Source organism: Budorcas taxicolor, chromosome 23 (assembly GCF_023091745.1).
Source record: "Budorcas taxicolor isolate Tak-1 chromosome 23, Takin1.1, whole genome shotgun sequence".
Lineage (NCBI taxonomy): Eukaryota > Metazoa > Chordata > Mammalia > Artiodactyla > Bovidae > Budorcas > Budorcas taxicolor.
The window spans coordinates 11,334,206-11,356,709 of record NC_068932.1 but is presented as its reverse complement, the minus strand read 5'-3'; the positions used below and the strand labels follow the sequence as shown (position 1 = coordinate 11,356,709).

At 42.6% G+C, this 22,504-nt stretch overlaps 1 protein-coding gene across 1 annotated transcript in view; it reads left to right on the top strand.

Annotated features, from left to right (window-relative positions):
- The first annotated feature begins 1,292 nt into the window (after window positions 1-1,292).
- PANK1 (pantothenate kinase 1) overlaps window positions 1,293-22,504 on the top strand; it is a 53,061-nt gene continuing 31,849 nt past the window's right edge. Inside the window, exon 1 of the mRNA XM_052660802.1 lies at window positions 1,293-2,233. Within this exon, the coding sequence (XP_052516762.1) occupies window positions 1,552-2,233 (682 nt within the window). The 5' untranslated portion in view covers window positions 1,293-1,551. The remainder of the gene's footprint in view (window positions 2,234-22,504) is intronic.

Genomic DNA, 22,504 nt, shown 5'->3' with positions numbered 1-22,504 from the left:
TTGAGGAACTGAAAGGCTGCTCTATAGAGGGAGAATCAGGAGCTCAAGGTGAGGCTGGGGCCGGGTCATCTAGGTTTTTTCTTCGTATTTGCAAATAATATGATAACATCAGGGAAACAAAAATAGGAGAATTAAGATTTATTCTTTAATGTGCATGCGAGCTCAATCGTGTCCAACTCTGTGCAACGCTGTGGATTCTAGCCCGCCAGGCTCCTCTGTCCATGGGATTCTCCAGGCAAGAATACTGGAGTGGATTGCCATGCCCTCCTCCAGGAGATCTTCCCCACCCAGGGATTGAACCCAAGCCTCCTGTGTTTCCTGCATTGGATTCTTTATCATTTAACCACCTGGTTTATTCTTTGCATTGTTCTTATTAAAAAAGGAGTCAAGGGACCTGTGCACTCAAGTGGTCATGGGTCCTAAAGCTGATTCCAGGTCAGACTCTGCTGGAAGGAATTCCCATCCAGGTACAGGCCCCTGGCTGCTGCTGAGTGCTCTGAGGCCTCTGACTCCTCTGTAGATTAAATAAGTACAGATGATGGAGAACATCACACACAGTAAGTTACACAATAAACATGACTGCGAGTATGGTTTATTCCCCTTGTTGGAAATGAAGGGTGATCTGCTAATAATAAGTGTAATAAGGATAACCAGCTCTTTGGGGCATTTACTGTGCACCTGGACTGTAGCAGATAGATTTCTCAAGACAGTTTCTAGAGTGAAGAGCTGAGGCCTCAAGGGATTGCACAACTTTGGGAAGGTCCTTAGCACCCAAATTTGTCCTGCCTACTGAGCATGCCCAGTCCTGTTTCCTGAAACCAGGTGTGTTAACTTGAGCAATGAGTTTCTCAGGGTTTGTTGAGTGCCTGAGTTGGAGTTTGAATCCAGCGCTGACTCCAGGGTTATGGTGCTGTCTCCCCTGTGATGCTGCCTGCCCTTCTGAAAACACAGGCAACTCCTTACTCTATAAATAGGGTGACATTGTCTCCTGAGCGTCCTTTCTGGGTGAGGAAAGTGCTTTTTATAGCTTGGGACTGCTTCTGTTTACTTGGTCTCTTCCAGCACCGGTTAATCCCGCCTACATCTATGTCCTTCACTGTCCTTACACTGTATTCCTAGGTTCCTCCCTGTAAAAGACAACTCCAGGAGGCCACATGGTGTCTGTGAGTGCCAGCAAAGAAATTACACTCCCCTCCCTCTCCAAATCCGCCTACCTGTCTATAAATAATCGTTCTCCTCCTTCCCCTCGTGCCTGTGAGTAGTTTGGTCACTTAACTAAACCCAGAGAAACACACAGACGCTCACAAAGCTTTCAGGGAGGAGGGGACAACGTGAATGACCTTGCAAAGGTATCTAGCTCAGTGCGGACAGGATTAGCAAACCCAAACCTCTACATGTATTTATTGTCTCCCCCCTCCCCCCGCCCGCATTCCTCCCGAAGCTGCTCTTTCCTCTCACGCCGGCCTCGCCCAGTCCCTTCTCGGCTGGCTCCGCCATACAAAGCCCAGCCCGCCCATCTCTTCTTTGCGAAGCGGGAGAACTTCAGTCCCCATGTTGAAGCTCGGCGGTGGCGGGCAGGACTGGGCATGCTCAGTAGCGGGAACAGGTCTGGGAGGCGAGGAAACCTCGTTTGAAGTCGCGCGACTGGGGCAGCGGGGGAAGGCGGGCTCTGGGGGCCCCGGCTGGGGGTGCGCGGGGATCCCTGATTCCGCGCCGGGAGCGGGCATGCTCCAGGCGGGCGCCGGGGGGCCGGCGCTCGAGGGGCAGGGCGTAGAGGAGGTGGGAACGCCGGAGGGAGGAGGGGAGGAGCGCCCGGCTCGCCATCCCCCAGCGCCGGCTCTGCGGCTGCTGAATCGGAAGCCGCAAGGAGGATCCGGGGAAATAAAGACGCCCGAGAATGACCTCCAGCGAGGCCGCCTGAGCCGGGGCCCGCGCGCCGCCCCACCAGCCTCTGGCATGGGCGACCACGGCGGGCAGCCTGAGCGCTCGGCCCCGCACGCCCCGGGGACTCCCGCCGGCGTCGGCGCTGCAGCCGTGAACGGGCTGCTGCACAACGGGTTCCACCCGTCGCGCCTCTGCAGCCGGGGCCCCCCGGGCGGCGGCGACGCGGCACCCCAGCGCCTGCCGCTCCAGCCAGAGCTCCAGCCACAGCCGCCGCCCCCTCAGCACGACTCCCCCGCCAAGAAATGCCGGCTGCGGAGGAGGATGGACTCCGGGAGGAAGAACAGGCCACGTAAGTCTCTCAGGGAGGGGAGCGCGGGCGCAGAGCTGGGCGCGACCCCCGGGAGTGGCGGGACAGGCACCTGAGCGCGCCCGGGGCATCCCAGCCCCGGCTCTCGGGGGACGGCTTCGAGGGGGCGCACGGGACTGATTCTTTCCCCAGGGGCGCCAGGCGCTACAGATCCCTTTCCTGCTTCCATCTGTGGAATGGGCCGATTTGACTCGGCTTCTGAGCTGCTCCTCGGGTAACGGCTCTGTAGAGGGCAAACGCGCTGGCCGCCTTACTAATTTGTCGGTGGGAAAATGCACGTGTGTCAACATTTGGTGAGGTCCGGGAGTAGGAGTCGAGCAGCGGTGGGGGGAGAGCCTGAGCTGCCGTCGCCCTTCTCCTCGTCCTTTTCTCTTCTGAGAGCTCATCTTTCTGGGGTTGGCGCTCAGGCAGTCAGCCTGCCCTTTGAATCGCAGAGGAGCCGCCAGCTCCCTGGGTCTATTGGCGAGCTCGAGGTCTGGAGGCGTGGAGTTTGACAGCCCCCCCAAATCACAGCCTATTAGAGGCTGTTTCCTCTCAGCCAATGAGAGGACTTGTTGGGAGGGACACACCCACTGATACCATGTGGGCCGGAACTATGTGGACCAATGAAGATTGGAGGTGGATTTTTTTTATTTTTTTTCCTGAGAACGGGGAGGTAGAGTTGAGGTTTCCAATGGTAATATACAGTGCAGAAAGCTGAAATGCGTTATTTCACAATCTAAAGCTTGTATACATGTTAGTTTGTGAAGAGTCTCTCCCCCGCTGAAAGTTCTGAGATGCAAATTTGTAGATCAAGTTTTTACAGCTGTTTCTTATCTGAGCCGAACTTCTTTCAACTTGTTACCTCTTTCTGGGTCTCCCTAATGAAGCTTATAAATGGCAAAAAGCAAAGTAAGTAGAATGCATGCTAATAACGTGATTGCATTCAAACATGCATATTTGCGTATAGGTTATTTATTCTGTTTGATACAGGGAAATTGCTAGATATGCTTTAGATTCATCTGTAAAACCTTGATATTTGGCAGCTTCACTTTCTGCTGTTTCTGTTTATTGTCTTAGACGCTTAGCTTTTCTGCATTCAGTTAAAGTCTCTGAGACTTTGGGAAGCTTTTTAACCCAACTGTGGGACGCGTTTACTCTGATACTTGTGTTTTGTAAGTCTGAAATGTTCAGGTTCAAAGTTAACTTCTTGACGGGAACTTTGAACCCACACAGCAGATTGGTAGGGTTGTAAGGAAGGCATCTAAAACCTGAATTTCTGTTTTGTTTAGTTTTTTAACCTTGTTAGAAAATGACTTTATTTATGCATTAGTATCGATTATTTATGATGTATTAACCTGTTTTACTTCTTTTGAAGCCACATTTCATTTATTTCTCTGATTTACTTTAACAAACTATATTAGTTTAAAATGTAAATAGCTAAAATATAACAAAAGAGAACTGCTTTGAGTTTTTATTTAGTATTGCTAGCATAAATGGTCTATGTTTGAGTGTATCATACCTCTTGAAATAATTTTTGAGGAATTGAAAATTACTCTCTTAACAATTTTCTCTGCAGGAAGGCAAAGAAATAACCTTGAGCCTTAACTTTTGCTTGAAAATCCACTGGAAGCATTATTTAGAATATAAGAAAGTATAACTTTATGCCTGTGTGTTTTGTCAGGTATTGAAATAGGTTTTATATTTTTTTTAATGAAAAACCATAGGTATTTTAAGTTTAGTGATCATACTTATTTATCAACTTTTAAAAGGAATTCATCAAAATTGGTGTTTCATTGGCCTATTTTTTCCTCAAATTTGAACAAACATTTCTGAAATAAATTTTACATATTCTAAGCCACATCTGCTGTGTTCACTACCAAAATTTCTTAGTTGAAATTAGGTTTAATTTGGGATCCTTATACCTTGTGTATTAATATTCAAGTATCTTTTTACAAAAAAAAAAGAAAAAAATTGCCCAATCAGTTGATTTTTAGGCAATCTAAAACAAATCTACTTAGACTTAAGTATCTCTCTATTTTCTGATGACTGATAAATTTTACATGAGCAATTATTACAAAGAGTATTTACAGGCTTTAAATGAAATTTGAGTGTATTGTTGATAAAATCATCAAAGTTGAACAAATAACTATTTCCTACTTACAGTCTGCAACTTCAGACTCCTGCTTCTATCTGAACCAGAAGTGCTTTAGGACAGCCAGGTATCACTGCTCTCAGATAGGCAGGCACCTGGAATGCATATGTGGGTAGATGTGTTTCTGTTTGGTAATATATTGGATAGAGTGCAATACACTTTGAAATACTGCATGTTTGAAAACAATGAATGCAACGAAATAGGCAATTCAGTAGTTTTTGATTATTTAAAAAGATTAAATCTAATCCCTCAGTACAAGGACTGTTCACAGTCTTGTAATTTAAAAATCAGAGTAGTGGCAGGTTGATTTTGTTAAACCAGGAAATCTTGTCCACTCTTTTCATCAAAAGTACCATCACCTCACTCACTGTGCTTATCCTTGGAAAGCTTTTCCAAGACTTAACTGCTTCCTGTCTCTGCTACTGAGCAACTGTGTGGCCTCAACCAGGTTAGATCTCCTCTTGGAATGCTGGAGTCCATGAAATGATCTTCAAGGGTTGTTTCTTGTACTTTCAAAGTTCTGAGATACTAAAGAGCTGACAGTTCTTTCTTCATAACTTCCACACTAGTCACCTAGTCTACCACATGGCTTAGCATTTTATTATCATTTAAAAATTTTTTATTTTTGCCTTGTGCTGATTGTTCCCTGCATGTTATTGGTCTTATCTCCCCAATTAAGTTGGAAGTCTTATTATAGATGATAGTTTTTTTCATATGCTTTGCAACTTGGGTACATGAATACTTGATTGATGTTGACGAAAAAGGTACAAGTGACATCATCACCACCTCATCAAAGTAGCCATTTCCATCCGTGGGACAGACTAGGCAAAAGCCCGTCAATGGAGTCTCAGTAAGGTCTCTATAGGGAGAGTCCTTTTGTATGCTCCTTGGTGTTCTGATTCTTTGAAGCATATGTAAGTAGCACCTTATGAAGTCAGCTCATTTCCCAAATATTTTGAAACTAATTTTATAGTCCTAATAAAATGCCAAGAGCCTGATGTTTGTAAATGGTGGAGTTATCCAGACTCTGGAGGGCTTGAGTTTAAATTGCATCTAGATGACCTGGGGCTACTTATTTAACCTCTATGCTTCAGTTTCAGTATTGATAAGATGGAGCTAATCATACTATGTGATCAGGTTGATGTGAGGATTAAATAAGATATATATTATGTGTGTATAATACATATATATATATATGTATAAACATAAATTCCTCCTTGGCACATAGCAGTTATATGGCAAATGCCAGTTGTTACCACACTTGCAGAACACTGTCCACCGCTAACCCATAGGACAAGAGACTGAGCTGGCAGAGACACCTCAGATTGACTTTCTTGTTGAAAAAAAAGTGGGAGTTGGCTAATATAAGAAAGTCAAAACATTTTATTTGATTATCTATGACACTCCTAGTCCCATGGTTACTTCCAACACCCTTTGTCCATAAAAATATTACATCATACAAAATGGAGGGAACAAAGCAGGAAGAAATACTCACAAATACCATCACCCAGAGAAAATGGCTGTTTAAAATGTGCTGTTTGCTGAAGGTAATTTTGGATCACACTAAGATAAGATTTTTTTAATTTTTATTTTATGTTGGACGATAGTTGATTTACAGTGTTATATTAGTTTCAGATATACAGCAAAGCGATTCAGTTTTACATATACATATGTCGCTTTTCATTTTCTTTTCCATTATAAATTATTACAAAGTATCAATAGTTTCCAGGGCTATACAGTGGGCTTCCACGTGACTCAATGATAAAGAACCTTCCTGCCAACACAGGAGACACAGGTGACACAGGTTTGGTCCCTGGGTCAGGAAGATCCCCTGGAGAAGGAAATGGCAACCCACTCCAGTGTTCTTGCCTGAGAGAAAATTCCATGGAAAGAGGAGCCTGGCGGGCTATAGTCCACGGGGTCACAAAAGAGTCAGACACAACTTAGCAACTAAACAACACCAGCAATGCTATACAGTAGGTCTTTTTTGATTATCTATTTTAAATACAGTACTGTATATATCAATCCCAAACTCCCAACTTACCCTTTTTTATTTGAAAATCTTAATAAAAGCATTTTCTTACGGCATTAAAGCATCATTTGTAGTGGTTGTATTACATTCCCAATATTCCATTATATAGATATACCATAATCTATTTAACCTGTCTCTAATAGCTTTAGGCTGCAGCTTGAGTCTCTAAACATCATAAACACTGCAGCAGCAACGATTTTGTACGTAACTCTTTTATTTTTGATGAAACTGATGAATATATACTTTTTGGAGAAGGAACAGAAATGGCACAAAAAAGTATACAGCTGTTGCCTTGAAATCCTGTATATTTTAGACTCTAAGGATACTTGTAGATGAGCCACACTACTGAAGAGAGGAGAAAAATGCAAAGGAGATAACTGAGCCAGCAAACACTACTTTCTGCATTTGCTGTAGAAAGGCAAATATTTGAGTGTCATCAGAAGACTCAAGGATGTGAGCTGCCCTCTTCAACAAGCAGGAATAAGGCCTAGAGCAGTGCCTGCAGGTTCCTAGTAGAAGTTCTGGATTCTGAGATCATCCAGATAGAACATGAGCAGAAAATGGGCAAGAGTTCATTATGCCCATAACACATTCGTGGGGTATAAACTGAAGAAACACACATCTATTACCAGTTGTAGCTAGCCACCATTGACAAAGTGTAAGTCTTCACTTTTCTAAATATTAGGATATTTAGCTTTGGCACCTAGAATTTCCCCAACTTCTGAATCAGGCTAATGGAAAAACCAGGATATAAAGATAAATAGGTAGAATTCTCTGGCTGGAATGTATATATATATGTATATATATATATATATGAATTTTTATTAAAAACATCATCAGAACTTCTAGATGGTGGAGAAGATTTGCAAATCAGGAGCAAAAGACTAGGATGGAAAACAGGGGCACACTCTAGAATTGCTGCCTCTGGAATGTGGTCTGATTTCTACATTTGTCAATAAAGTTATGAATTGCACAATGCACATTTGGACTAGAGATTTATGAATTTAAGGGCCCAAGTGTTCAGTGTCTAAGTGGTTAAATTAGGTGTCAGGATTCATTAGGGACCTGAACACCACTTTTCCCCAAAAGGCCACTAAGTGAATTTCAACGTTAATATAAAACATAGTTTGTTTGGCACAGTAACCAAAAATTTTGACGGAAAGAGTGCTGTTAATTTTTAACATGTGGGACATTCAACAAGGGTATAAAGCAAAATCCAGCATGGTTTTTGGAGACATAATTAGTCAGGAAAGAAGAGTACTGGTTTTAATTAACAGGTTTGGGGTTGGTTTTTTGTTTTAATGTTTGTGATAGCCTGACTTTTAATAGTGTGTCTGTGTATGTTTTAATATAAACCAATTGGTTTGACTTCCATTACATTTAATTATATGCTTTAGCTTCACTGTGTAGGTCAGTGTTCACCTTGGGATGACAATATTCTGAATCAGATAGGGTGCCCAGAATTTCTATGTAGACCTTTCCTCTGGATACTGCAGCTATCAAGCTTGGTATCTCATTACTTAATTTATGAGATCTTTTAGATACTTCCGTTCAGTTCAGTTCAGTTGCTCAGTCGTGTCCGACTCTTTGCGACCCCATGAAACGCAGCACGCCAGGCCTCCCTATCCATCACCAACTCCCGGAGTTCACTCAGACTCACGTCCATCGAGTCAGTGATGACATCCAGCCATCTCATCCTCTGTTGGCCCCTTCTCCTCCTGCCCCCAATCCCTCCCGGCAACAGAGTCTTTTCCAGTGAGTCAATTCTTCACATGAGGTGGCCAAAGTACTGGAGTTTCAGCTTTAGCGTCATTCCTTCCAAAGAAATCCCAGGGTTGATCTCCTTCAGAATGGACTGGTTGGATCTCCTTGCAGTCCAAGGGACTCTCAAGAGTCTTCTCCAACACCCCAGTTCAGAAGCATCAATTCTTCAGCGCTCAGCCTTCTTCACAGTCCAACTCTCACATCCATACATAATCAGAGGGCACCATTAATAAAGATGCCAGAACCAGCTTGGGCAAACCAGGAGTTCCAGTGGTGTGCTGGAAGTAGCTACTGCAGGCTCTGGGAGCCAGCTGTATACATTACATCCCAACTCTGCAGTCAGTGTCCTTGCATTGACAGCTTGAAATTGGCTACAGTAAGTGTATTTACACAATGGAAATTGGCAAATGCTGAAAATCAGGGCTTTATTTTCAGAGATCCAGTTGTTAAATATTTACCACTGACCGTAATACGGGTCACATGTCACTCAGAGAAGAGTCCCAGAGGACAGCAGTAATACAAACTGAATTATCACAGCTTTGGGGGCAGAGAAAGGGAGAAAAAGCTCAATATATCTTCTGATACTTAGGACAGTACCAGAATGAGACATTAGATGATGGAGCCTCATTCTCAGGAAAGAAAGTATTCTACAAATGTTTGAAAACGCACTGTAATATAAGGGTAGGATTTAGACTCACATACAGTCAACCCTCTGTACCTGCAGATTCTGTATTGGCAGAGTTCAGCCAACTACAGATTCTATTAAAATATTTGAAAAAATTTCAGAAAGTTCCAAAAGGTAAAACTTGAATTTGCCATGCACTGGCAACTATTTATATAGTATTTACATTGTATTACGTATTATATGTAATCTAGAGATCATTCCAGTGAGGGAGGGGTGCAGGTTCTATCCCCTGTATACAGGAGGATGCATGTAGGTTGTATACAAATACTATGCCATTTTATATAAGGGACTTGAGCATCTGAAGATTGTGGTATCCACTTGGTGGGTGGCGGGGTGCCGGGGTCCAGCCCCGGTGGATCCAGGGAATTCGAAGGTGGGGACGGCGTCGGCCGGCGTCATTGGAAAAATACATATTTAATTACAGATATATAGAGAGATTAGAAACGGATAGTATAGAAGGAAAATTAACGGAGAAAAAGAGGCTGAATAACTTGGTTTACGTGGAATAGCATCCATGCTCCAGATGGGAATTCAGCCAGAAAAATGAGGAGCAAGAAAGAAACGACATGGGGGAATCAGTCTTTCCGGGAACTGATCCAATTTCTTTATTTTTGGGTTTGCTTATATACCTTTTGTTACACATAGGGATGAATACAGAGTCATGTGGGGGTCAGCAGTCCTGACCTTTATCAAAATCAGGTGCTTCACATAAAAAGGTCTTAGGGATTTTACATCATCTTCTGGCCATGAGACCTGCTGACATTTTATGATCCTTTCTTTCTGATAACCAAAAAACTTATTTTTTCCAAGGGTGTTTTTTCTTAAACCAGGCACCACCCTCCAAATAAAGTTACATTCCTATAGGGTGAGGGTGTAGTGAGTTACAATCAAGAAAGAAATTTATTTAACCCAAGGTTAACATGATTAATCTTAAAGGTTAATACTTATTTCTCCTATATGCTTAAAGGTTAATACTTATTTCTCCTATATGCTAACTATATTCATTATAAGGGCAGGGAACATGGAGATTTAGCAGCAAACATCAACCCAACAAATGAAAATCCTTTCCCCAATGTTCCCCTTAAGATCTATTTAGTCTTAAGATAGTGATAAAGTTACGTTTTTACATAGCAAGGACACAGTGATTTATAACAAAGTACAGTGATCTATTACAAAAGAGAAAAATCATTAACTCAAAAAGTCTAGTATTGCTAACCTTAAAACTACTGTATTTCCTTTTCTATATTCCAAATACATTGATTAATATATTCCCAGGTGCCTAAGGATATGGAGGCCTGGCGGCAATCATTGACTCAACAATGAGAAAAGCCCTATGCTAATTAAGACTTTAAAAATACTCCAAAAACTCTCTGTGCTGTTTATGGTTGAGAGGTAGTAAACAATCATGTGCATAGTGGCAGGAGTATGGATACTCCTGTCACACAAGCTAGTCTGTCAGCAGAGAGATTTGACCTAAGACACCCTTGTCACACCCAGGGCAGGGAATTAGCAGCAATTATTGGCACAACAAATGAAAAAACCCTTCACCAATATAATTCCTAACCAACCCACTATACTAATAATTTCCAACTCCCCCAAAGAATTTGCCTTTAGTAAGTCTAAAACATCTGTGCCTCTCAGATTGGGAGGCTGTAAACAATCACATGTGGCCGGACGAACCTATACAGGCGGGCTAGATAACCTTCAGAGGAGTCCGTAAGCTGAAACACTCTTGTCACGCCCAGGAATTTTTATTGCCTTGGAGCTGCATGTTTACTCCTTCTCCGAGAGAAACAGTTATGGGAGAGAGCCCCCCGTAAAGTCAGAGGTGTAGGTGAGAGCATAAAACAGACTCTGGTTTTGGGGCAGATGCTTGGGAACAGAGGGTTTCCTGAGGCTTGATCACGCCTTTGCCTATGCCAAGCCTCCTTCCTCATGACCTTTGCCATGGGCGGAGTTCTGGCTCCCGGCAGGGGCGGGGTGGGTGGTGGTCAGGGTTCTGGAGCAAATCCCCCTTGGATTTTAGATGAACAACTATTATCTGCTTTCCTTTTTCCCTCTGAAATTTATACATCAAAAATAGTTAGGCTTGGGACTTCCCTGACAGAAGTAGGAAATGGCCACCCCCGTTCAGTATTCTTGCCTGGAAAATTCCATGGACAGAGGAGCCTGGTGGGCCCCACTCCTTGGGGTCACAGAGTCAAACGTGGCTGAGCACACATGCACACATGCTTCCCTGGTGGTCCAGTGGTTAAGACTTTTGCCTTCCAATGAGGGGGCTACAGGTTCTATCCCCAGTAAGGAAGCTAAGATCTCACATGCCTAATGGCCAAAGCCAAAGCATAAAACAGAAGCAATGTGGTAACAAATTCGAAAAGACTTTTAAAATGGCCCCCACAGAAAAAAATCTAAAAAATAAAATAGTTGGGCTCCGGTAGCTCAAATGGTAAAGAATCTGCCTGCAATATAGGAGACCTAGGTTAGCTCCCTGGTCAGGAAGATCCCCTGGAGCAGCGAATGGCAACCTACTGCAGTATTCTTGCCTGCACAGAATTCCACGCACATAGGAAAGTGGAGGGCTACAGTCCATGGGGTCACAAGGAGTCCGACACAACTGAGTGACAAACGCTTTGGGGCTAGTGCTGGATGACCCAGCAGGTAGAACGAGCAGGTAGGTGTTAGTATACCACCAGTGCAGCATGGGAATCAAGGAAAGGAGATGACGACATACGTGTCTTTGTGTGTGTGTGAATGTGTATACATATATGTTTGCACCCAAGTATTAATCATAGCAAAATCATAACCTTGGACTTCTTTATACTTCTTTCATAATTCACCATTGCTTTTATTTGAATAACAAATTTTGAGTTACACTCTCATCGCTTGTTGATTGGAGAACAATATAATTTTTCTTTCAGTTCAGTTCAGTCGCTCAGTCGTGTCCGACTCTTTGCGACTCCATGAATCGCAGCATGCCAGGCCTCCCTGTCCATCACCAACTCCCGGAATTCACCCAAACTCATGTGCATCGAGTCGGTGATGCCATCCAGCCATGTCATCCTCTGTCGTCCGCTTCTCCTCCTGCCCCCAATCCCTCCCAGCATCAGGGTCTTTTCCAATGAGTCAACTCTTCACATGAGGTGGCCAAAGTATTGGAGTTTCAGCCTCAGCATCAGTCCTTCCAATGAACACCCAGGACTAGTCTCCTTTAGGATGGACTGGTTGGATCTCCTTGCAGTCCAAGGGACTCTCAAGATCTTCTCCAACACCACAGTTCAAAAGCATCAATTCTTCAGCGCTCAACTTTCTTCACAGTCCAACTCTCACATCCATACATGACCACAGGAAAAACTTGACTAGACGGACCTTTGTTGGCAAAGTGATGTCTCTGCTTTTGAATATGCTATCTAGGTTGGTCATAACTTTCCTTCCAAGGAGTAAGCGTCTTTTAATTTCATGGCTGCAGTCACCATCTGCAGTGATTTTGAAGCCCCCCAAAAATAGTCGGACACTGTTTCCCCATCTGTTTCCCATGAAGCGATGGGACCAGATGCCATGATCTTAGTTTTCTGAATGTTGAGCTTTAAGCCAACTCTTTCACCCTCCTCTTTCACTTTCATCAAGAGGCTGTAGGTATAAATCCAGCCCCAGATGAGCCTTGCCGATTTAGAATTTCTATGTTGATTTAGAATTTACTGCTGCTGAAGCATCAGGGTGGAGCTGCCAGAATATCTTCATTTCATGTTTCTGGTTACAGTGGACAGGTTGAAATTTGTCTCAGCCAGGAGGAGAAAGAACTTGGTATGTAAGTTTGCTTCCAAAACAGATCTCTCAAGCGAAAAAGGGACTTCTCCATTTCATCCCCACTTGAATTTTACTCCAAAGGCAGCTCATTGTGCTCCATTTATTCTCTCACTGTCCTGAAGAAGTGTTTGGAGAGTGTTGGGATTTTTCTTTTTAAATCTTTTTATTTAGGAAAATTTCCAACAGTATACAAAACTAGAGTATATGGTATAACTAACTGCTGAGTATTCATCACTCAGCTCAGTTATCAACTCATGTCCAATCTTATTTTATTTAGGCTATTACATGCAAATCTTCCCCTCCCAAACTGGATGAGATTGAAAGCAAATCTCAGATATCATATCATTTCAATGGTAGATATTTTCATATATATGTTTAAAGGATAAGAATGCTTAAAAAAATAGGTATAATCTGTTATTTGCTAAAAACACTAACAATGTATTATATCCAATTGAGAAAATAGTATTTTATGATGCACAATGAGATGAATAAATTCAGTTATCTAACCACGGTTAAAATCATTGCATCCTCTTTGTTGATAGCTGAAAATCTGATATCATGTTTCCCTGAAGGATTCTTTTTCTTTTTGGGGGGGTTCAGTACCTTTTATCATTCGTTTATCATTAATTTTTAACCATTTCTTCATGGTCAGATTTTGAAACCTTTCTTGGGGTGAAATAGTCCTGTGCCCCAGAACAGATGCTTTGGGATCACTCCAAAATCACTGAGATAGAAGCATCTGGTGTCTCCTGTGTAGTTTTTGTCTTGAGCTTGAGAGGTTTGTTGTTGTTTAGTTGCTCAGTTGTGTCTGAGTGACCCCATGGGCTGTCGCCTGTCAGGCTCCTCTGTCCACGGGATTTCCCAGGAAAGAATGCTGGAGTGGGTTGTCATTTCCTTCTCTGGGTTGGGAGGATCAGACAACCCAGAGGTTGACCTTGTGTCTCCTGCATTGGCGGGTAGATTCTTCACCAGTGAAGCACTAGGGAAGCCCTGATTGAGAGGTTAGGAACAGTCTTACAAGAATTCCACCCTCCTTTCTTCTGAAGTCAGTAGGGTGAGAACAGGCAAGCTAGCACTCACACTGGAGAGAACGACAAGTAGGATGTAGGTCTGGACTCGGGCCTGGCAATCTGGAAGTGCTAGATTAAGGGTTGAGCCAAGAGGGATGTTGCTGAAATTTGTGAGATATTTGTAATTCCAGGCAATCTCTCCACCGATGACCCTGTATTTCAAGTTAACCACGAAAGAGAAAAAAAGATCCTGAATCTATCTAGTATCACTCTTGTTTGTCAAGCATTCCTAGGGATCAAATCAGTTAAACATCAGTGAATTCTTAGTGATATAAGAATTCATGTAGTCATGTGGCTAAGGCTGTGCTTCCAATGCATGGAGCATGGATTCAAGCCTTGGTCAGGGAACTAAGATTCCACATACTGCGTGGCATGGCCAAAAATAAATAAAGGATGTGTGTGTGTGTGTGTGTGTGTGTGTGTGTGTGTGTGTGTGTGTATAAACACCTGTATACCTGAAACTAACACAACATTGTACAATCAACTATACTTCAATTTAAAATTTTTTGTTTTTTGTTTATTTAAAAGCTGTAATTAAAAAACTGGAGATCACATAACTAATGTTTGGGTGGGTTCATTAACCTCTCTGCACCTCAGTTTTGTCATCTGTAAATTGAGCATAATAATAGTGCCTACCTCATTCGGTTATGAGAATTAAATATTGCCTGTGAAGCTCCTAGCACAGCACCTGGCACATAGTATGCCCTTAACATTAGTTGTTACAATGCTGCTGCATTTTTTATAGACCCTGGAATCAACTTCTTCAGAATTTCTAAAAAGAGACCTTTGACTGGCATGTGTGCAGCCCTAAAGTATTTTTTGAAATTCGGCCTGTGTGTCTATGCCCACATATCCAGATAAACTTGCATAAGCTAGTACTTCAGCACACGTTTACCACACTCCATTAAATTTTGGGCAAGGCTTAGGCATATTTGGTTGGTAAATGCTCTCACAAGTAAATGGATAACCTGTTGCATTCTGATTATTGTTGTCTTAGAGTTTTAGCGTGTATAAGATTTAGAGGCTTTTTGTTTGATTTTTTTTTTAATGTTTACTACAAGTAAACTGAGGAGCTGTTAGATATTTTACTATTCAGCTTTTTGTGATACACTTCCAGTAAATCTTTTCAAGCTATTGCATCAGTTTTGATTCAAGAAATCTCTGAGGTTGTAGGGAAAACTGCTGCAAAACCAGTTAGGATTTACGCCTACTGTCTGTGACTCAAATTTGTCTCTGTATTGTGTAATCCAAAGAAAGTGCAGAGATAAACTGGATGCTGAGGTTCCTGACGCTGCACCTGTCATTCATAAATGACAGTTTTCCGGTCTTTATGTTCATCAAAACAGCATCATTCTTATTGGTTAACTTAACGTTAAATAGGTGGTATGTTTTGTAAAATAAACCAACTTAAGTAAGATATTGTTTTTACCTCTTTCATATTTGAGATCCAGAGTTAAGATGTTTTAAAAAAAGCTCCCATGCTCAAGAGTTTGACAGTCTCACCTTAGTGATAGAGAAGGGTACCATGCCTCCAAACTAAGTGGCACCAGACAGATAAAATATTTTGAATACTCATCTATCTGTGAAGTTTGAATCTCTTTTCCCAATTAGATATTACATCTGCCTGTTCCTGCTGATCACAGCAATCATCACTTCTGGCATCTTGGCAGCGATAACCCAGAAGGCAGCTGAGAATCTGGAAGGAAACAAACACTTCTGACCTGCCAAAAATCAGTGTTGGAAAGTAGATCAAGTTGGAGATGCTCATGCATTTTACACTTGGAGTACTTCCTGGACTCTCTTGAGTCTATTTACTTTCACCCAAGTCACTGCTTTAACAGACTTGATTTTCTGGTTTCTCTGCAATCGTACATAGCAGGTTAGGGATTGACACTACAGTACACTGACAGCAGCCAAGAAATTAACAGCAATAGCTGAAAAGAAAGACATAGAAAGCTATGACAGAGACAGATGAATACTCAAACCGGAGCAGCCTGGGAAGCACAAGTTTATGTGGTACTTGAGGGCATCAGTATATAGTGGGTACAGTAATTGATTCTCACATGACCCCGAGTCATCAAAAGAGCTAAGATTTTCTTCATGTTTCTTTAAGAATATGAGAAGTGAGCCATGCATTTTAGAAAGATTTCCTTCAAAAACTATTTATAATTTGGCATTTATATCTTAAAAGTCATTGGTAAAATGCATGGATTGGGTCAGAGTTTTATATATGTTATGAAATCTGCTCTATTGAGACATGCTGCTGCTGTTGCTGCTGTTGCTAAGTCGCTTCAGTCGTGTCTGACTCTGTGCGACCCCATAATGGCAGCCCACCAGGCTCCGCCGTCCCTGGGATTCTCCAGGCAAGAACACTGGAGTGGGTTGCCATTTCCTTCTCCGATGCATGAAAGTGAAAAGTGAAATTGAAGTCGCTCAGTCATGTCTGACTCCAAGCGACCCCATGGACTGCAGCCTACTAGGCTCCTCCATCCATGGGGTTTGCCAGGCAAGAGTACTGGAATGGGTTGCCGAGACATACACACATACAATTCACCCGTTTAAAGTGCCCAGTTCAGTGGTTTTCAGCATATTCACAGTGAAACCATTAACACAATTTAGGCTACAGCGTCACCCCCTAAAAACACCTGATTAGCAATCACTCCCCTTTTCTCCCACAACTCCTAAGCCTGCTGCTGCTGCTACTGCTAAGTCTCTTCAGTCGTGTCCGACTCTCTGTGACCCCATAGACGGGATTCTCCAGGCAAGAACACTGGAGTGGGTTGCCATTTCCTTCTCCAATGCGTGAAAGTGAAGTCACTCGGTCGTGTCCGACTCTTAGCGACCCTATGGACTGCAGCCCACCAGGCTCCTCCATCCGTGGGATTTTCCAGGCAAGAGCACTAGAGTGGGCTGCCACAACTACTAATCGTTTTGTCTCTATAGACTTGCCTATTGTGGATGTTTCATGTGTATGGAATCATATGATATCTGGTCTTTTGCAATTGGCTCTTTTCACTTAGCATAGTGTTTTCAAACTTCACTTGTGTGTTAGTTTGTTTCAGTATTTCCTTCCATTTTATTGCCAAATGATATTTCATTGTATGGACATGTCCTACCTATGTTACTTATCCATTCATCAATTGATGTATATCTCTGTTGTTTCCACTCTTTGACTATTATATGTAATACTGCTCTGATCATTTACATACAAATTTTTGTGGGGGCATATGCTTTCATTTCTCTTGGGTATATACCCAAGACTGCAATTGCTAGATTATAGACAAGCTTATGTCTAACCTCTTGCAAAACTGCCAGACTATTTTCCAAAGTGACTGCACTGTTTTATATTCTGACCATCGGTATAGGAGGGTTCCAGTTACTCCATATCCCCATCAACACTTGTTATTTTCCATTTTTTAAATTATAGCCATCCTAGTGGGTTTGAAGAAATACCTCATTGTGGTTTTGATGTGCATTTCCCTAAAAAAGTGCCCTTACATCCCTCCAACACTAGCATCCTGTGATTTTGAAACATTTAGTAGGTTCAAACTTTATCTGCAGTTTAATTAGAAGGTTCCTGAATGTCTGGGAGGTGTCAGACTTTACTGTGCTCGAAAGAGAACTGTGCACAGAACTGCTGCCCTTTGTAAATATTAAAGGATTGTTTTAATTAAGTAATGTCTGGTACAAGGACAATGTGAATTTCACTTATAGCAGAATTTTCAATTCTTCTTTCCAGACTTCTTGATTAATGATCAGTCCTTGCAGAGGAGAATGTAATGGCAGGAGACCAGGTTCATTGCTGCATCCTGACTCCGCCATAGTGCCTCCCAGTCTACAGAACAAAGTGTCTGTTCACTGAATCGGTGGCGGCATAAGCATATAAATTGGTCTCAGGTCACTGAAGGAGGGTCCTTGGGACCTCCTTGATTTCAGCTTGTATTGCCATGTGAGCAGTTAGCACATCTTTTCTCAGTCCCCACCCAGCTAGACCTGAAAGGTTTGCCAGGCTTTCACAGCTAAAATGAATGAACAAAGCTCATTTCTGGTAGCCCTGTTGTTCTCTGCAGTGCCACCTAGCAATGCTGTTCTCCCCAAAGCCTCTTTAATTAACCACTCCCTGGTATTAAATTGTCAATGGCGTCCCTGGAGTAAGGAAGCATGCTCTGGTGGCTTGTCAAGACACAAAGCTAAACCTCTTGGAGATTTGAACTGGGATTTGTTTAAGGAGGTAATGAGATTACCATCTTGAGCTTCAGTGCAGGGCATTAGGAAGCTGGGAGAACCATTCTTAAGTGGATGCTGGGATCAGCTCTGGTGGCTAAAACGGTCACACTGGAGATAGTCATACGGGTGCACTGCCTTCAGGGCCCCTTGGCACATCTCTGCATGGTCAAAACGGTGGCATCTTCTTTCTAATTCATGGACTGTTTCTGATGAATTGTTGTTGTTTAGTCACTAAGTCATGTCTGACTGTGACCCCATGGACTGTAGCTCACCAGTCTCCTCTGTCCATGGAATTCTCCAGGCAAGAATACTGGAGTGTGTTGCCATTTCCTTCTCCAGGGGATCTTCCCAGCCCAGGGATCAAGTCCATGGCTCCTGCCTTGCAGGTGGATTCTTTACCGCTGAGCCACTGGCAAAGCCATTTCTGATGAGTAGAGTGGTGTAACTAAAGGTGAAGACCACAGGGAAGATCTGTAATTGCCACCCCAGGTGGGGCAGTGGTAAAAAATGTTTCCTACCAAGACAGGAGACTCGGGTTTGATCCCTCCATCAGGAAGATCCTCTGGGGGAGGAAATGGCAACCCACTGCAGTATTCTCACCTGGAAAAGTCCATGGACAGAGGAGCCTGGTAGGCTACAGTCCATAGGGTCCCAAGGAGTAGGACACAACTGAACATGCACACACACACACCCGCTACCCCCCACCCCCAACACACACACACACACTCAGCCTGAGAATATTGCAATGGAATGGGAAACAAGTTTCATCTGCCTTTCATTTCTCCTCCTTAAGACCTGTTGCAGGAAAGCAGGGCTGGACTTCAGGGGTGAGGGCTAGAAGATGAGTTTGATGGGCACTGTGGTGACATTCCTTGCTGTTCTGACTTCTTGTAAGAAGGTGGAATGGAGAGAGAGATTCCAGGACCTTGGAAAAGAGATTGCACCTCACTGGGCCTCTCAGCAACTCATGGAAGAGACTCGAGGCAAAGTTTGTTTTAGCCTCAGGGGTTTGACATTTTGGGTCCCCTCATGTCTGGCTCCCGGAGAAGGCAGTGGCACCCCACTCCAGTACTCCTGCCTGGAAAATCCCATGGGTGGAGGAGCCTGGTGGGCTGTAGTCCATGGGGTCACTAAGAGTCAGACATGACTGAAGCGACTTAGCAGCAGCAGCATGTCTGGCTCCAACTTGGCCCCACTTCCTCCTGGCCCAGATCCAGGCTAAGAATACATTTACTGGTGCCACCACAGTGGTGCCCTGCAAGGCCTTTTTTTCCCCTCCCAAATCTTAACTTAAAAAAAACAAACACATAACTTTCATGTCAGTATACCTGTTTGTTCTGATTTCATGTGGTTGTCTGTGCCGTGGGTTGCAAATCAGAGAATATCTGCCTGCCTGACCTAAATACACAAGTGCTGTTGCCAGAGCTTACTTCTTTATGGAAGAATGCCTGGTTACCTTTAAAATGGAAGTCATTGAAGAGAGGAGCACATGATGAAATTTCATTATATGTGTAACATTTCTAGACCCATGTCCGTTGGGTTCAGTCCCAGTTGAATGATAACTGAAAACTTGAGAAGCTGTATTTAAAATGTGAAAATCACCCGCGGCACTCGTGTTATAAATTGTCCAGAAATAATTTCGTTAGCAAGCGATGTTTCCAAATCCCTCCTGGGAACGGGGACGTCAGCCGGGTCATTACCGTGCATTGGCCTCAGTTGGCAGCCGGAGCTCCCTGGCAGTTATGAGCAAAGACAGCTCATTCAGACTCTTGACTCTCACTTTCAAATTGTGGTTCAGTATTTAAGAGCGTTCAAGAGCATTAGTTTCGATTCAGCTAGAACTTTGGTTTTGAACTTGACCCATGAGAATTCCAGGGGCCCCTCCTTGAAAACATTGTCTCTAGTCCCCCTGCTCTGGGCTCTCCAGGTGATGGCCTAGGAGTCTGTATTTTTAACAAGTGTCTTGATGTTTTTTATGATGAGGCAAATTCAAGAAATACTGTTGTTGATGGCAGTCAAGGTTTTTGTTGTTGTTGTTTAGGTTTTTTAAATATTTGTTTTTCTTTCTTTCTTTATCTGGCTGCACCAGATCATAGTTGCAGCACCCTGCATCTTTGATATTCGCACGCAGGATATTTAGTTGCAGCATGTGGCGTCTAGCTCCCCAACCAGGGATGGAATCCAGGCCCCCTGCTGTGGGAGAGGAGAGTCCCAGTCCCTGAACCACTAGGAAAGTCCCTACACAGTCCGTTTTTAAAACTAATTGAAACATTTGACTTTAAAATTTAGTCGCATAAAATACTAAAATGGGAGTTGCTTTCGGGAAATACAGTTGTAAGAAAATCATAGAGGTCCAGTTCAAATTGCACATGCAAAGTAGACCCTCATTGGGTTTCACATCATTTCTAACCTGGGGTTGGGCACAGAGAATATAAACAGAGTCTCACTCTGATGGATCTCAGGCACTCTTGACTTTGTGGGCCTCTTGCTCCATTAAAAAAAAAAAAAAATGCATTTTACGACGGTTGCTATAAAGTTGGATGTGTTGTTATGTATGATAGCATTTTCTTTGACCTGAAAATTCATGTTTTCTTCTGATTTTTTTGTGATTACTTAAAATATGGTAGGCATGTAACCTGTGGTGCCTAATGGTTAACTGGAGCGCCTGTATGGCAGAGGTGGCGAAATCCAGAAGTTAGTTCTGGTGACTGTTGTGGTAATACTTCTACTTGCCCTGGGAGTTCTGAAAGGATTATTCTCTGAAAGGACTCTTCTCACTATTCTGTTCCCCTTTTGCATATGAGAATATGATCGGCCCTTTGGTTCTTCCCACCTGTCTGGGAGAGAGGGAGAAAATGGATGGGCATCTGAGGCTTGTCAGAAGAAGAAAAGCTATTGTCACACAGCGATATGGGCCCTTTGCCATGGTGATCCATTCCCACAAACATACCTGTGCTTTCTTAGGTGTGTTCTTAATTCCAAGTTTTAACACTCAGGGTGTCAAGGGTGTGCCTTGCCAACAGTGGGGGAAATCAGGTCTCTTCCTGCCTGAAAGAGCCTTGGTGATGTCAAGCATCTAACTAGCTAAACAGCTCTGCTCTTGAGTGTCAGGCTTTCCCTGTCATTCCTTTTCTTTTTTTTTTATTTTTATTTTTTTTTAATGTGGACCATTTATAAAGTCTTTATTGATTTTGTTACACTATTGCTGCTGTTGTTTATGCTTTGGTTTTTTGACTGCAAGTTACATGGGATTTTAGCTCCCCAACCAGGGATGGAACCTGCACACCCTGTGTTGGAATGTGAAGTCTTAGCCACTGGACAGCCAAGGAAGTCCCTCTTTTTTTTTTTTTTTTTTTTTAACCTTTTAAATTGAAATATAGTTGCTGTACAATATTACGTAAGTTAAAGGTGTACAATATAGTGGTTCCCAAATTTTAAAGGTTATAGTCTATTTATAGTTATTACAAAATATTGGTTAGAGTCCATGTGCTGTACCGCATATCCTTGCAACTTACTATAGCTAATGGTTTGTGCCTCTCACTCTCCTACCGCCTTCTTGCCCCTGTCTCCCCACTGGTAACCGCTAGTTTGTGCTCTATACCTCTGAGTCTGTTTCTTTTTTGCTATATTTACTAGTTTGTTTTATTTTTTAGATTCCGCATATAAGGGATAGCATACAGTATTTGTCTTTCTCTGGTTTAGTTATTTCACTAAGCATAATACCTTCCAAGTCCATCCATGTTGTTGCGAAGAGCAACATTTGATTCTATTATTTTGACTGAGTACTATTCCATTGTGTGTGTGTGTATGTATGTGTGTGTGTGTATATATATATATATATATGTATGTATCACATCCTCTTTGTAGTGCCATCTTAGATTTTGGTAACAGGCTTGACATGAGCAGAATATTGCTTGAGAAAGCAATTGTTGAGATGAGTAATCCAAATTGTTGAGATGAGGAAATGCAGGCACACTTTTTCATGAGCAAGACCAGAGATCTGCTCTCTGTTCATTGAAGTGAAATTAAAACATTTTTTTTTTTGCTTTTGCATCATTACAGAGAAGTTTTTGATTGAGACTTTTAAAATAACTCTGCTTATGATGATTAAACATATTGATTGTAAAAACTGAAAAACATCCTATCAGCAAAGCCAGAAGAATAAAACCATAAGCCCACTATAATGGGCTTCCCACATGGTGCTAGTGGTAAAGAACCTGCCTGCCAATGCAGGTAGGCATAAGAGATGTGGATTCAATCCCTGGGTCAGGAAGATCCCCTGGAGGAGGGCACAGCAACCCACTCCAGTATTCGAACAGAGGAGCCAGGTGGGCTATGGTCCATAGGGTTGCAGAGTTGCAAAGGACTGAAGTGACTTAGCACACACTATCCATAATGCCTGTTAACATTTTGGCCTGAAGTTTCTAGTCTTCTTTTCTGGGAACAAGTAACTGTTTAATTTTTACACAAAACTGTAATCATACAAAATGTACCACTTAATCACCCGTACTTTTCACCTAATAATATATAATGAACA